This window comes from Telmatherina bonti (assembly GCF_933228915.1).
Source record: "Telmatherina bonti genome assembly, chromosome: 23".
NCBI lineage: Eukaryota > Metazoa > Chordata > Actinopteri > Atheriniformes > Telmatherinidae > Telmatherina > Telmatherina bonti.
The window spans coordinates 22,509,580-22,524,088 of record NC_136632.1 but is presented as its reverse complement, the minus strand read 5'-3'; the positions used below and the strand labels follow the sequence as shown (position 1 = coordinate 22,524,088).

Sequence of the window (14,509 nt, the reverse complement as noted above, 5' to 3'; positions counted from 1 at the left end):
TCAGGATGGGGGATTAGATCGAAGATAATATTTGATACAATCCATTGTTTCTTTTAGTAAAGTATTTATTTATATCATTTGCCTTCTGTATTCCACTTGGTCACAACAAGACAATTTCAGTGTTCCTGCAGGACCGCAGGAACATTAAGGGGTTAAATGAACACCGTTATTACGAATTTGACGAATGTGGATCGTGTAATGTAATCATAGTAAGTGTCGTGTGAACCACATGTGGTCCAGATGTTCACTGTTGGCCTAGATGTGGATTACAGCAAGAGTTTTGTGGGCCACAATTGGTCCAAACACAGGAAACCTGCCTGAACATAGATTATGACAAATTCCTTGTGGGCCACATGTGGTGGTCATGTGGCTGGGTTTTGGCAGCCGCACTCACATTCAGCTAACGTCATCAGTCTAGGCCAAAATTTGCAAAAAGGAAAAAAAAAACCACACATTTTAGTCATATTTGGGACAAGTTTCTTTTCTTCCTCTGTCTGGGTTTTAGATGAAGTTCATATCGGCTCCTAAAACAAAGTGACAGGTACATCTTATGTTTATGTCACCTTTTCAAACATAGGTTTGCGTTAGATATGCTCAGTAATTTAGAACTGGCCAGAAATAAGTGGTTCGTGACAACGATGAGGAGTTCAAGAAGAGATCATAGAGAGTTCCATCCTCACCTGAGCCTGTGGATGCGACTCCAGTCACCCTTGGCCGACGTCACAGCCAAACACTGGGGAGAAAAGGTCAGCCAGAGGCCATGGGGTGAAAATTTTAAATCTGTTGTTCTTCCTAGAAAAGAAGTTATCTTCCAATGGTTCTAATTTGATTATTTCTCTACAGATTTGACTTACTTTTAACCAAATTTGCTAAAAATTTAAAAAATTAGGTGAGAAATGGTGAAAATATAAAATAAAAATGATAGAGCTATTTGGTTTCAGACCACCACATCAAATCAGGAAAAAGTCTGATATAGACACACATTATGTGACTTATGATTTAGTATTTGTTTGAAATGTGGGACAGAAGGGGAATCATTTGGCCACAACACACGACCTGCTTCATCACGTGTGACCACATTGACACAGACTGTCCCACTGCCCCATCAAACCAAAATTACTGATGCAAGACTGCATTTTGTACATGAAAAGAAAGCAGTGCTCGTAAAACATGAGATCAAAGGTTTTACTGAAACCGTACTGCCTGAAATTGTCAGAAAGGTGCAATGCAACAGCTAACACCTCCTGTACAAATAAGCTCCTACTTCCTGTGGTGTGAAGTTGATCCTTTTTAGCTCTGGGAAGATTTTTCTTCACTTTATATTTTGAGAATCAGCATCACCGTTTGATTTCATGCAACAAAGTTTGCATTTCCATATCTTGTCAATGAGCTTTGCATCCCAAAATTCCTTGACAATTGTGACCCCAAGCTTGACCTGACCTCTGCTGACGATGACAGCAGCCCAGGCCTGATGAAGATGGACTATTCCTGAGAGCCGATTACACCCACAAATCTATCATCATCCTCACCTGAAAGACGAGAGGCAGACACAGGAAGAGAGGGAGACGGAGGGAGAACGGGCCAGAAATAAGTGGTTCGTGACAACGATGAGGAGTTCAAGAAGAGATCATAGAGAGTTCCATCCTCACCTGAGCCTGTGGATGCGACTCCAGTCACCCTTGGCCGACGTCCACAGCCAAACACCCGGGAGAAAAGGTCAGCCAGAGGCCATGGGGTCCTACCACGGGGCAAAGTTCTCCTCAATCCCTTAACACACGATCTCACACACACATACCGTATTCCCATTCTCATTCCAAATGCTCCTTTGACCTCACTATTAAAACACAGTAGCAAATCTCCCCATTGGTCACACTGGCTCAGAAACAAATGTTGCCAAATACCTGACTCCTGTATGGCCTTTTCTGCAGGAAGGCATGAGAGGGGTGCAGCCGCTGCGTTTGACATTCCACCAAATATATTCCAATATAGGAAATGTGGTTTGCAAACATTTTCAGGAGGGAGGGATTTATTTGAGGTGGTATGTTGTGCATATGAGGGCACTGAATCTAACATCACTTTTAATGAACATAAAAGAAGCTTCAAGCCAGAGAAAATTATGCAGCTTTTGTATGTTATTAGAGATTCGTTAGTATTTACCAGGATGTTAAGGATCACACAGATCTACATGAGTGTTAGTTCTCTCTTGTTTTTGTGGTTATTAGCAGATTTAAAGAAAACAGTTGATGAGGTTGAAGGCATGTGATGGCAGCCTACAAAGCCACACAGTTGAATTTCAGAAAAAGTTTAAGTGAGATGCACAAAGGCATGCACAAGCTTTTAGTGCATGTCTTGTTAGTCCTTCACAGGAGATGTACACACATGATAAATGGAAGGAGTACGCAACAGTCTGAGGTCGAAGTGATTGTGAGGAAAAAGGAACTTTTCCTTGTGTTCAAATACATGTCTTCTTGCTAAATACTTGATTTTATTTGGTTTTTTTCCCCCGTTATTTTTACATTTTGTCACCTACTATGGTAGTAAATCTACATTTTTGGTGGTCTTCCATCACCATTCTACAGTCACCTGTAAAGCCTTGTGAACTGAACTCCCATTCAAACCCCACACACAGCAGGGTTTGATTAAAACCATTGAGGTTATGAGCTGACCTGCGAGCTAGCACAGAAAACCGAGACGAGTCTGATGGCCATGTTTGTGTGAGAAACTGTTTGTACTTTAATGCACAGAAGGCGTTGTGTGTGAATTCCTGGAATGATAATGATGTCAAAAGGTTACAGTGGTTTTAGCGCTTGAATTCTGGTTTCTGGGGGCAGCAGGAGGTGATACTGTGTTTTAGTCATGAAAGGTTAGAGCAAGAATTTCGAAGAATGAATTTGAATCAAATAAGGACTGCGTTTTTAGATTTTATTTAAACAGTATTTGCAGGGCTGTTCTAACCGTGTTCACCGATTATATTGTGTTTCAACTGCTGATTTACTCATTTTCCCTTCTCCCGTCTTGCATCACAGATGCAGAATATTCTCCACGGTTTTTTGTTTTGAATTATGAAAACCTGGATGCATTTGACCTGCGGAGACGGAGAACTTTGAGCTAAGCTGATAACTTCTCGGCTGCAAAATGTGTTCAACTGGTGGTCAAACCAGCAAATAATACCTCTTGTTTTTCTACAATGTGAATGGGTGACAGAATGATAATTTTTCTTTTTTTTTTTTTTTTTTTTTTTTTAAATCATGCAAAAACTTGACTGTTTGTTGTGTATTTTCAGTATTTATTAGCTTACACCTCAATGCCAGGACAATGTTTTATATGATTCTTGCAGTGATCAGATAAAAGAAATAACTAAATCCTTTCCTAATGAATGATACATATTTGCAGATTGATTTTGGTGTCTTTTTTTTTTTTTTTTTTTTAAATAAAAATGACAGGATAAAAAGCCCTTCAACTGCACCTGGTGTGACCTGACCTGCCTGACCCTGCTCTTTGATTTGTTCCTCCATTGCTACTCTTTAATTCTTCTCTTCCTGTTAGTGCTCTGCTGCCGAGCTGTTCCCAAGAATCCAGGTTAAAAACTGCCCAAAAAATAAAACAAGTACAAAAAAAGAGAAAACGAGAGAAACGGCACATCACTGTTTGTGGTTATTGTGGGTGAGTAAAAGGGTGGGGGTGTATGTGCAAAGTGGCAGAGATCAGTGGGTTCAGAAACAGACAGAAGAGATGGCTCTCGACCACAGCGCTAACATGTCAACAGAGATTAAACTAGTTTATTATTTTCAAAGAGGAAAAAAAATTACGAAACAAAAAAGCAGTCATATTTTACACTAGTGATTATTATTAAATTTTTACAACCATTCAGTCTGCATAACATAAAGAAATAATTCTACATCTTTGTTTCTTTCGTATTTTTGGTACTCTGATTTATACATACAAATAACAAATACAGGAACTTTTTTTTTTCACAATGCATATAATCTGTGGGCAAGAAGAAAGTCTTTCAGGAGATCGAATGTGTATGGATGCGTTTGTGTGTGCGTGTGTGTGTGTGTGTGTGTGTGTGTGTGTGTGTGTGTAAGTGTGTGTTTGCTTCAATAGAAACCAACTGCCCGAGACCTATAGCACATCCAAAAGAAACGGGAGAAAAAAAAAATAAACAGGAAAAAAACTAACAAAAAAAAAAAACTGAAGAGAGCCACCAGCGGCTGGAGATGTTGACTCTCTGCAAACTTAATGCAACAAAATTCATGCAGGCAAAATTGGAGGCCTGCCGTTTCTCAAAAGTCTTTCCCTCTCGTCTTCTCACCTCTTCTTCCTCCACTCTTTTCTTTCCTCCCAGCTCGGAGGCATCTTCTCCTCTCCTCCCGCGGCGAGTCTCTCCACCTGCTGCGACTCGTACCCTTCTCGTCGTGTAGCTGCCCCATGGGCATGTCTCCTTTTTTTTTTTCTTACTTAATTAAAAAGTCTTCATTAAATGTACTGTATTTCATACAATTTGTACAAATATATTCAGCCTCCCCTCATCTTCGGCAGAAGAAGGGGAGCAAAGGGTTCCTGTTATACAGGTGAAAGGTGAAGAGAGGCGGGTTTGTATGGGAGAGGGTACCGTAAAGGTTCTTGTAGTATCTGTTTTTGGTGATGGTATGAGTGGAAAATGGCTTTTTGTACACAAATGGAGCTCCTTGTTGTGTGGATTGGCTGGGAGGACAGCCTCAAAGTGGTGGCGACTCGGGGAGAAATGTTCTCGCTCTCCTGGGTTGGAGGGGGGGGAAGGAAAACTTTTCCCCCTGGAGGTCAGTGTGCCAAAGTCAAGTCACAGTCTGCAGAGCACGTCGCAGAGGTACGCTTCGATTTTATAAAAATAAAGAGACAACCGAGGGGAAAAGGAGCCTGCCACTCTCATGTCATGGCTCGGCGGGGAGACAGAGGAGCTGGAGATAAAACTGAGGAGCAGTCTGTTTGTCTTTTGGGGTGAGGAAGCAGGTCAGCAGAGGTACCGAAGGGGTGTGGTGGTGGCGAGGCCAAAGGGTTCAGGAGTGGTGCTCCATGCCGACGTAAAGGGGCCTTAACCCATCGCCGTCACCATACTGGAAGGGTGGTGGGGGGCAAAGGGGAGACTCGAAGAAGGATGCATGGGTGTGGGGGTGGTCAGCATGTGACTGGAGTGCGAGAAGGGAGGGAAGGAGGTCATGTGGCGGGACAGGGCGGCCGGGCTGAACGAGCTGCTCTTGTCCATCAGACTCTTGGAGAAGTCATCCATGCTGTCTTGGGACTTTTTGCTCTTCTTGGACTTGCTGGACATCTTCCTGTTCCTGGTCTGGATGCCTTCCTTCTTCATGGTCAGAGGTCGGTTGATCTGCTCTCGAAAGGACACAGAGAAGACGGCAGATTAGTATTTTGTTTGCAGAAGATAGAAAACTCAGAATGGATCAGTTGCATCATGAAAATGTTCATGCGTCAAATAAAAAGCAAGTTTTAAGCGAGGAGTGTACCCAAGTTTTAAAATGGGAAGAATGCGGCTCACATGGAGCTTTTAAGTTTGCCGTTTGGACGGACATGAAGATCCGGAATGGTGTCCCATTAGGAGGAAAATCTGACTGTCTCTTTTTCCAAACAGAAGATTGTTTATACATTCACTGTGTGTCTGGATTTAAAATTTTGATTCCTTTAAGCTGGACTGCATGTGAAGAGTGCCAAAAAGAAAAGAAAGATGGAGTGAGATGGAGGGAATGGAAGCTGAGACAGAGAAGTCCTGGCAGCTGATGCTCAGCCTGTCGACCACAGAGACTCATGGCCATGACGACCGTTGGCGTCGGCCAAGTCCTTCTCTCCACCCTCCTCCACAACCGTGTGGCCATCTCTTGGCCAAAATGGTCCCAGCTGCCATTTTCCAGCATAGGTTTAGCTGGGAATGAGAGCAGGATGATGGAATGCCGGCTACGGGCCGGATTATGAGAGGAGGTGGATGAAGCCGACTGGCTTTCTGATCTCGACTTCCCGCAGAAACGAGAACAGGGATTCCTTCCTTTTTCTCTCAAGCTGTCATAGACTGTTTTCTGCTGACTAAACAGAGAGAACTGGATGATTAACGGAGGGCAGAGATCTGTTCTCACCCTCAGTGATGTGGTTTTATTCTCTAAGCTGTTGCTCTACACTGGGTGACTTTCTCCAGCTCAGAGATGTTGCTACGCCCACCATAAGTCAGTCAGGCGTGTGCTCTTTGATGCTGAGATGTTTAGCAGAAGAAGCCTCGGGCTCTGACCTGTACTCCGCTGCCACCCCACAACATCAAACAAAATTAGAGGCAAAACCTCTCAATCAATGACCACCGCAGTCTACACAGCACATCTCACATCCTTCCAATAATCACCTGAAACCTCAGTCTGCGAACGGAGGTGTCAGCGCTCAGCACACTGAGAAAAACCCCCGATTACTCAAAAGAGGTCGTCTATGTTTTGGGTTTTAACACAGTCTCATGTTTTGTGGCAACCTCTCCGTGTTCACAAGCTTCTTATCCGAGCTGAAGCTTACGGGACAACAAAGCGCTGCCATCAGGTGTGTTTGGGACAGTGGGAGCACATGCCGGCCAGCAGGAACTCTGCTGAACTCTCCATGAAGAATGTAGATTAGATTCAGAGGGAGCGAGCCTCAACAGAAGTCTGGATTTACCAAAGTACACTAATTTGACAATTACACCCAGGTGAGGGTCAGTTCAGATGGTAACATGTAACTAAACAATATTATTCTTCTCTCCATTTAACCTTGATCTGGATCTGTCTCCACAGCACCGAACTATCTGCCAAAAGTAACATGGGAAAATGATTTAACAGAGCTCGCTTGCGTGACAAGCAGGGCAGCAGAGCAGGATACTCTTCTCCTTCCATCTGTTGTCTCGGAGAGGAGGGGGAGAAATTACCTACATGTGGCCTGAGAGCAGTTAGCCCGCTGATTATTATTATTAGTTTGAGCTACAATGGCTGTTTGATTAAAAGTGACAGCTTTGTGCACAGGAGAGGAGAGAGAAGGGGAGATAAACGAGTCCCTGGGGTTTTCAGATTGAGGATGTGAAATGATGTGGCGAGGCACTAACCAACCCAAAACGAATCAGACGGATTGGTGGTCAGAGGGGGGACTCCAAGTCCCTGGCGCGTGTGGAACCAAAAGGCTAGAAATACCAAGAAAAAAAAAACGGCCTGAAATTAATCGAATTTTAATTAAGCCTCCTTCTTTAATATTCTGCAGCAAAGCAGCTGCGGGCTTAGTTCACTTAGGTCTTCTACATTTTAGATTCACACTGACTGCCAATAAATCATATTAATTCTACAGTATTTGTTATCGCAGTGGCCCCGGAAATTCTCTGCAGGGACAAGTCAGATAGAAATATTGGGAGGGGGGTTGCCAAGCAGGACATGATGACTGTAAAGATGGGGACCCAAACACACATCATATTCATACATATGCCAGCATATATATATATATATATATATATATATATATATATATATATATATATATATATATATATATATATGATATGATCTAGATGGTTTTGGGGTGATATCATGTGAAGGTTTATTACTTACATTGTGCAGTTTAAAGTAGAGGCCGCAGGCGTTGCACACCGGGTCCCCGTTGGCATTTCTTCGCCACAGCGTCGTCGTTGTCGTTTGACAGTTCGCGCATGACGTTCCCGCGCGCCTGGCGGCGGACTGCGCCATCAAACAAACAAAAATGTACATAAAGAAGAGGGGAGGGGGGGAGGGAGGGCAAAAGAGAGAAAAGAAAATTAAGTCATATGACCCATAATGACCAATCAACAGGAAGATTTCTTATGCGAGACATAAAGGCCCCAAGGCAAGCCTTGGATACATTTTAAAAGAAGAAGTAAAGAATCTGCAATGTAAAGGACAGAAAACTATGTCAGCATAAAAATATCTAGAATTTAATAGTAGTTCACATTTTCATGACTGCAATTCTGTTTAATTACAGAAGAAACTGGGAACAGTAATTTACAGTTTAAACAGCTTCATGTTCAGTGTGTATACGTGTATATATATATATATATATATATATATATATATATATATATATAATCTCCACCCAATGGAATTCTTTTTTTTTCTTTACATTTTGTACAACTTAAAGTTTAAAAATAGAGCCAGAAATGAAAAAAAAAAAACAAACGAAAAAAAAACAGAGCTTTCAGTCGAGGTTAAAAATAGCGTCATGGAGCGCATACCTCGGAGAGAATAAATATTTACAGAGGACATAAAAGCAGTGCCTTGAAACGGGAGAGCTATTAAATCTGATTAAATTTCCCCTTAAAGTGCATGTTTGTGTCACGAAGCCTTGTTTTAAATGTCGACCTCCTGACGTCAAACAATTGAGACGCAAAGAGGGGAAGCAAATACAGATTTGGCATTGATTAAACTGAGAAAAAAATCTTTTAGAGTATGAGTATATGCTTTAGATTTTTTTTCCCCAGTATATGCACTTTGGATTAAAAAAAAAAAAATATGATGTGGTGAAATCAAACCATATGGCAATAATGGCACGTCACTTAGAGCAAAGTGAAGATAGAAGGTCTTTCTGGCTCCGCTGCAGGCTGCTAACACACTTAAATCATCACAGTCATGTCTTCCAGTGGATTTTAGCTGCCTTCCTGCCCCACAGCTCACTTTGCTGCCGCCGCTTGACATTGATGTTCTAATCTCTAAAAACAATCAATAGACAGGTGACCGCAGAGGACACGCTAACGTAAAGGACTACATTATCTCGCGGAGGGATTTCCAATTATACACATGCGGTGGCCTAATAACCCCTACTGCTGCCTGCTGTGAATAACCAATCAGGATAAAGGGATGTTTAAATGTTTTCTCACCTTTTTCACCTTCATTTTTTTTAAACTGACTCCCCAAATTCTTAATCCAGAACTTTATTAATGGAAGCAACGCATGCTCCGTGGGATCAGATCTGACCAATCATAGGCCAGCAGTTCCTCCCGATCTTTGGCCTACATAGATTAGCAAATAAATAAAATAAAACTAAAAGTTGAATGTGGCCAGACTTGACCATCCTGGAAGATTCTGACTAAACAATCTCAAGCCGTGACTCCTGTGCTGGCCCTGGCCCTGGTCCTGGCCCTGGTCCTGGCCTGACTGCGCCGCAGCCTGCATGTTTTGACTGGGAAGCGGGATTGTGTTGTTAAAAGCAGACTTATCTGCGCTGCTCAGACATCCGGCAGCCCTTTCCTGAGATGTCGGCTTTTCACATTACAGGCAAGAAGTCCAGAGAGCACAAACAGAACCAGACTGGACGGCCATCTTTGCCTCGAAAGATCTTTTTTTTCTCCCAAAGCCAAGGGGAACTCCTCTAAAGCTCAGGATGCTTTGATGAGAGGGGATTTTCCCTGAAATAACTGCAAAAAATAGCTCCAGTTGCAAAAAAAAAGGCTAACAATGCAACTGCAACAATGCTTTTTTTGTTGTTGTTAAGGAACTCATTGCTGCAGCTGCTTTAACAAGCTGGAGCAGAAGCTCTTTAAAGGAGGCATTTCAAACAGAATCCTCTGAATCAATGACAAATTTAGCAAATTAAGAGAATAGCATGTCATTGCATTTTTTTTTAATGAGGGAAAAAAAACGGTGCAGTTTTTTTTTCTATGGTAGTATCTGAAAACAGAGACCTGCACTTGTCGAGTCAATTTCCTGCAGCTAATAGGCCTACTTCTTCCTGGATAGGGGAAAAACAGAGAGAGAGACGGAAATGTCATCAACAGAGAAATGTGGTGGAGACGTACCAGCCGCCGCTTGGGTTTGATGAGAGGGCGATTCTGCCCGTTCATCTTGTGATAGAGTCCGCAGGCGTTACACAGATAGTGGCCCGTACCGTCCCGCCTCCACAGCGGAGTCGACGTGGCCCCGCAGTTCACACACTCTCTACCTTCTGCAAAAAGCAACGCCAACACACACACAAACACACGCATGCATGCACACACACGCACACAAAACATGGAGACAGAGTCCGGGTCAGTAGGTCCTTAAAATGTCAAAATGGAAAAACTGATGAATTTATTTAGTGCTGAAAGAAAATGGTTACAAGATTTGTTTTTAGTTTAAAATGTATATTATTAAAAAAAAAAAAAAAAAAAAAAAAAAAAAAGCTGCAGGGTTCATGTTAAAACAAATATTAACAATGAAAAATAAAACATTAGCACAGTGTATTTATCACATCCACATACATTAAACATTTCAGTGTGTTAAGGTCCATTAAAACCACTCAGTCCTCCAGCTAGAGTCCCTGGATACATTTCTCACACTTTGGCTCATTATGGAAAAAAACAGGGTAACAAATCTCTCATCTAATAATAATTGGTCGTATTTCTAAAATTAAAAAGTAATTAATCTGCACATGGAGGGGAATGGGTTTGAAACAGGGTGTATCCTTTTGTTTTTCTCTGATTGGGGGGGGGGGGTGTTCAGCTTTGACTGGCACGTTAGTGACACCGACAGGTGAGACGCCTGAAACTGAAACAAGGGAGCTTCAGTCTCTTTCAAATTGTTTGAAAGCAGATTTACGCAGGGTTTTCTGAACAACAACGAGAACCTTTTGCTTTCTCATGCAGCCACACTTCCCCTTTTTTCATTCTGCAAAAGAAACACAGAGAGCTCGACGTGTTCGCGGAGAGAGAGAGAGACAAGCCGGGTTGTTTAGATGTGTGACATGCACCTGGGAAAGTGTGTGTGTGTGTGTGTGTGTGTGTGTGTGTGTGTGTGTGTGTGTGTGTGTGTGTGTGTGTGTGTGTGTTTCTCTTTTGGCATGAGAAGAGTTTGCTGAAATCAAACAGGAACTGCGTCGGATCCAGTGCATATGAGCAGAGAAGAAAAAGAGCAGGCCTCTGCAGCGCACGGCGCGCGCTGCACAGCTTTTACTGCTGAGTTCGGATGAAGCGCGTTGCTCTGATAACCTCATTAAAAAAAATCGGAATACTCTTCAAATCACGAAATATCTTTAAATGCACATTATCTCACATGATCCTCGAATTAAAAATCTTTTATTTGCTTTATGATGCTGAATAATCCCGGTGATATGTATCAACTAATCCACTGTTTTCTATCCTCCCGTCAAAGACGCAGATATTAATCTCATTACAGAAAACTGCTTTTCAGCTGCGCTGCAATAACCTTTTCAAATAATTACACCCCCTTTCATAATTTCGAAATCTCCCTCTCCTCTTTACTCGGTTACTTTCTCCTCCCCTCCCCTCCCCTCCCCTCCATGGTTCATGCAGGCTGCCACGGCGGTGGTACAGCCGCTTCTTCCCCGTGAATGAACGCGCAGCATCCGGTGCGCTACTGCTGGGTAAACAACGCAACTGTGGCGTGCACTGGTCTGACAGTAATGGGATTATCTTAAACATATAAATGGGGCGACACAGCCCATGGAGCTGGCTTCAGCTCGGTCTGGCTGCCCCCTCTCTAGTGTAGAAGATAAGAATGGGGGGTAGACCTGAATTAATCCAAAAAATTCTGAACTAACGATTTTATTTGGTCTGAATTTTTTTTAAATCCAGTTTTTTTTCCAGCAATTAAATGTTTAAAATGTATTATTATTATTATTATTATTATTATTATTATTATTATTATTATGTTGAGGGAGGAAGCGGTTTTTGGGGCGCTTCGGTGTGCCTGTTTAGAATTTGACTAATTGTTTTCAATCTGTCTGGTCTTTATTTTAATGTGTGGGATAAATGTTTTGATTGTGGGCTTTATTTATTTGTTTTATTTGTTTGTTTAGACAGTGAGATTCCACATGGCTGATCATTAAGGCTGCAAATCTGGGGAATAATGTTAGATCAAAAGGGAATGTAATAAAGCGCACGCCTACCTGAACAGGACCTTGTTTTTGGTCTTGTTTTGGAACCATAACTAGAAGATGACCCACCTATCAGGCTACTTGGTGGGAAGAGGCCTGGGCCGTATTCATAGGGTGGGTATGTGGCGATGGGGTGGTGGGCAGAGGTTGACCCTGCTCCGATTGATGCCACGCTCCGGCTGTGAGCTGATTCAAGTTTCATACTGTCGGCCAGGGTCACCTGGTACTTTATACACTCTTTATCCTCCTGCCGCCCGGAGCTGCTGGAGCCCGGGGTGGATATGCCCGGATCCGGAGAGACGTCTTTTGGAGGGGTCGGGGGGAACGTGAAGAGGTGAGGACTGGAGTGACCGGTGGACAGGGAGGTGGAGGAAGCAGGGGGGTAGACGGACAGACCGGCTGGAGAGCCGTGGTGCAGGGGGTTCTTGGGGAAGGGGCTCAGGTTCCACGGAGAGCTGCTGTGGTGTGGGGTGATGCCTTTGCTCCCCTCCAGCCAGGGCAGAGAGCCGTGCAGTAAGGAAGGACGGCACACCTGGCTACCTGAGGAAAAACAAAACAAGATTACAACCTGGCGTCACGGTTAGGCCTAAACATGATGGAACTAGTTCATACACACCTCACTAAATAATTCTACTGGTATTTTCCTTCAAACATATTTAAATATATATATATGAGGAAAAAAAATCATCAAATCGTTATCCTGATTACTGGCAAATTTAGCTTCAGAGATGCCGTCACCACGCCGGAGCAGTTTCACTCCTTTGCTGTGCGTAAAGAAGCAGGTTTCATGTCAGCGCGCACGTGAATCATTTTAGCCTTCACCTTCCCCTTCAAACAGGCCTTGATAAGACTCAAACAGCCTTATAGAACATTTAGGCTGTATGGATTGGCTTTTTCAGGAAGTTACCATGTAACATAGGAAACCAGGCGCAGCCTAATTAGAATAAATCTAAATGCTCACACAACCAGAAGTAAAAACAAAGATTGTCACTGAAAAAAAATACAGCTGCGTCCATTAATCCTCTGCCATCGTAGACATTTGTTTTAATATGACACGAAACACGAGAGTGATGCAGAAAATAAATAATGCAACATGTCTCTTTCTTGTTAAAAGAAAACTTCTGTGACATATGAGTCAGCTCGTGGTTGGGTTCAGACGGGAACTGGCTGCGAAGTGAGCGACACAGAGAAGCCCAAATAAACTGTGGAGGTATATTCTACTTCTGTACGGTGTTCCTTTACAACATATATCTGCTGTTTCACACAAATCGGGACAAAACTGAAAGCCTGTCTCCAAATAATTCCAGGAACAACAAGAGTAATGGAGTCTTCCCTGTAGTCTGAAATTACGCGCGGGCATCTGAAGAGGATAAAGTGCACATTATTAAATAAAAGGCCTAAAGAGGCCGTTTACTTACTGTGTGGAGGAGGAGGGTACCTCTGGACGGCTCGGACAGAGTTTCCATAGTATGGAGAGACGTGGTTCCCCTGTCCATCGATATTAAAGAGTACATCCACATCTTCGGGCAGGGGGTACTGCGAAGGGTCCATGTACGAGTGACCGAGGCCCGGGTGATGTGAGCCGGGATGCTGCTCGTTCAACACCGCGGGATGATGGCTCATCCATCGTGGCTGATCCGGACTTACTTCCATCGCTTTGCTTTTAGTTTTTTTTCTCTTTTAACAAATGTTCATGCACGCCGAAGCAAAGCGGCACAAGTCAAAAGATAAGAAATAATCAGTCCCAAATCCGTTTGCGTTAAATCCACAGGTTCCGCGCTTGCTTCCGATCACCTGGAGACAGAAAGGAGAATTTAATGTCTTGGTTTTCTCAGCTGAGTTTACATGCAGCACCTTTAAAAGCAGAACAAGCAGAAGGAAAAGAAGCTGGTGGCGTCACGGTTTTACTGTATTGATCTCTGGATTTTTTTTATTATTATTATTATTATTATTATTTTTTTAGAACGAGAGAGATTTAAACACGACACATACCCTGCATTACACATGCAACAAAGGTGTTGTCACAGAAATACGTCCAAAATGGAATCCAGTCCCTCGCAGAGTTCCTGAACTTCTTCCTTTCAGAAAGAGAGAAAGAAGGTGAAGGTTTGAGGTCGGCGCACGGGGCGACTTCACTGCGCACTGACCAGCAACAGCAAGTTAAAGTCACTGATCAAATCTGTTTGTGCGCAGTTGTGTAGCCCTCTCCATTAACTCCGCTCCCCTCTCTCTCTCTCTCTCTCTAACTCTCTCTCTCTTCACCCCGTCGTGCTGTGCGGCTCGTGCGCACTCACCCTTGTTCTACCTCTCTTTTGCTCTCTCTCACTCACTCTAGTCCTTTTTTCTTTTCTTTCTGTTTTTTTTTTTTTTTTTTTTTTACAGTGAAGGCATTCTTTCAGGATGGCGCCAGGCAGCTCAATGCTTGCAGACAGCTGTGGCGCGACGCAACTTAAGGAGGGTCTGTCAGTGTCATCAGTTAAGGGGAGGGGCCTGCCCTAATTGAAATTAACTTGGGTCAGGAGACATGCAGAAGTACTGCAAGATTTTTAAATCTTCTTCCTGGCTGGATAAATAAATGCTAAATGTTTTATTTTAAAAAAGGTTAAAAGCCCCACAATGAGGCAAA

General features: G+C 43.0%; 1 protein-coding gene across 1 annotated transcript; it reads right to left on the bottom strand.

Moving 5' to 3' along the window:
- Positions 1 to 3,893: 3,893 nt before the first annotated feature.
- Positions 3,894 to 14,011, bottom strand: gata3 (GATA binding protein 3). Its single transcript, XM_079262908.1, has 6 exons — positions 13,876 to 14,011; positions 13,302 to 13,677; positions 11,896 to 12,423; positions 9,809 to 9,954; positions 7,593 to 7,718; positions 3,894 to 5,365 (listed from the first exon to the last, which is right to left on the bottom strand). The coding sequence occupies exons 2-6, from the start codon at positions 13,534 to 13,536 to the stop codon at positions 5,075 to 5,077; spliced, it is 1,326 nt and encodes a 441-aa protein (XP_079119034.1). The 5' UTR covers positions 13,537 to 13,677; positions 13,876 to 14,011; the 3' UTR covers positions 3,894 to 5,074.
- Between the last annotated feature and the right edge of the window lie 498 nt (positions 14,012 to 14,509).

Excerpts from the sequence above, each read along its gene's own strand:
- gata3 (XM_079262908.1), bottom strand. The coding sequence starts at position 13,536 with ATGGAAGTAAGTCCGGATCAGCCACGATGGATGAGCCATCATCCCGCG. Across the intron at positions 9,955-11,895 it reads AAAAACAAGGTCCTGTTCAG|AAGGTAGAGAGTGTGTGAAC; the intron begins GTAGGCGTGCGC and ends TGCTTTTTGCAG. Across the intron at positions 5,366-7,592 it reads TCTACTTTAAACTGCACAAT|ATCAACCGACCTCTGACCAT; the intron begins GTAAGTAATAAA and ends TTTCGAGAGCAG.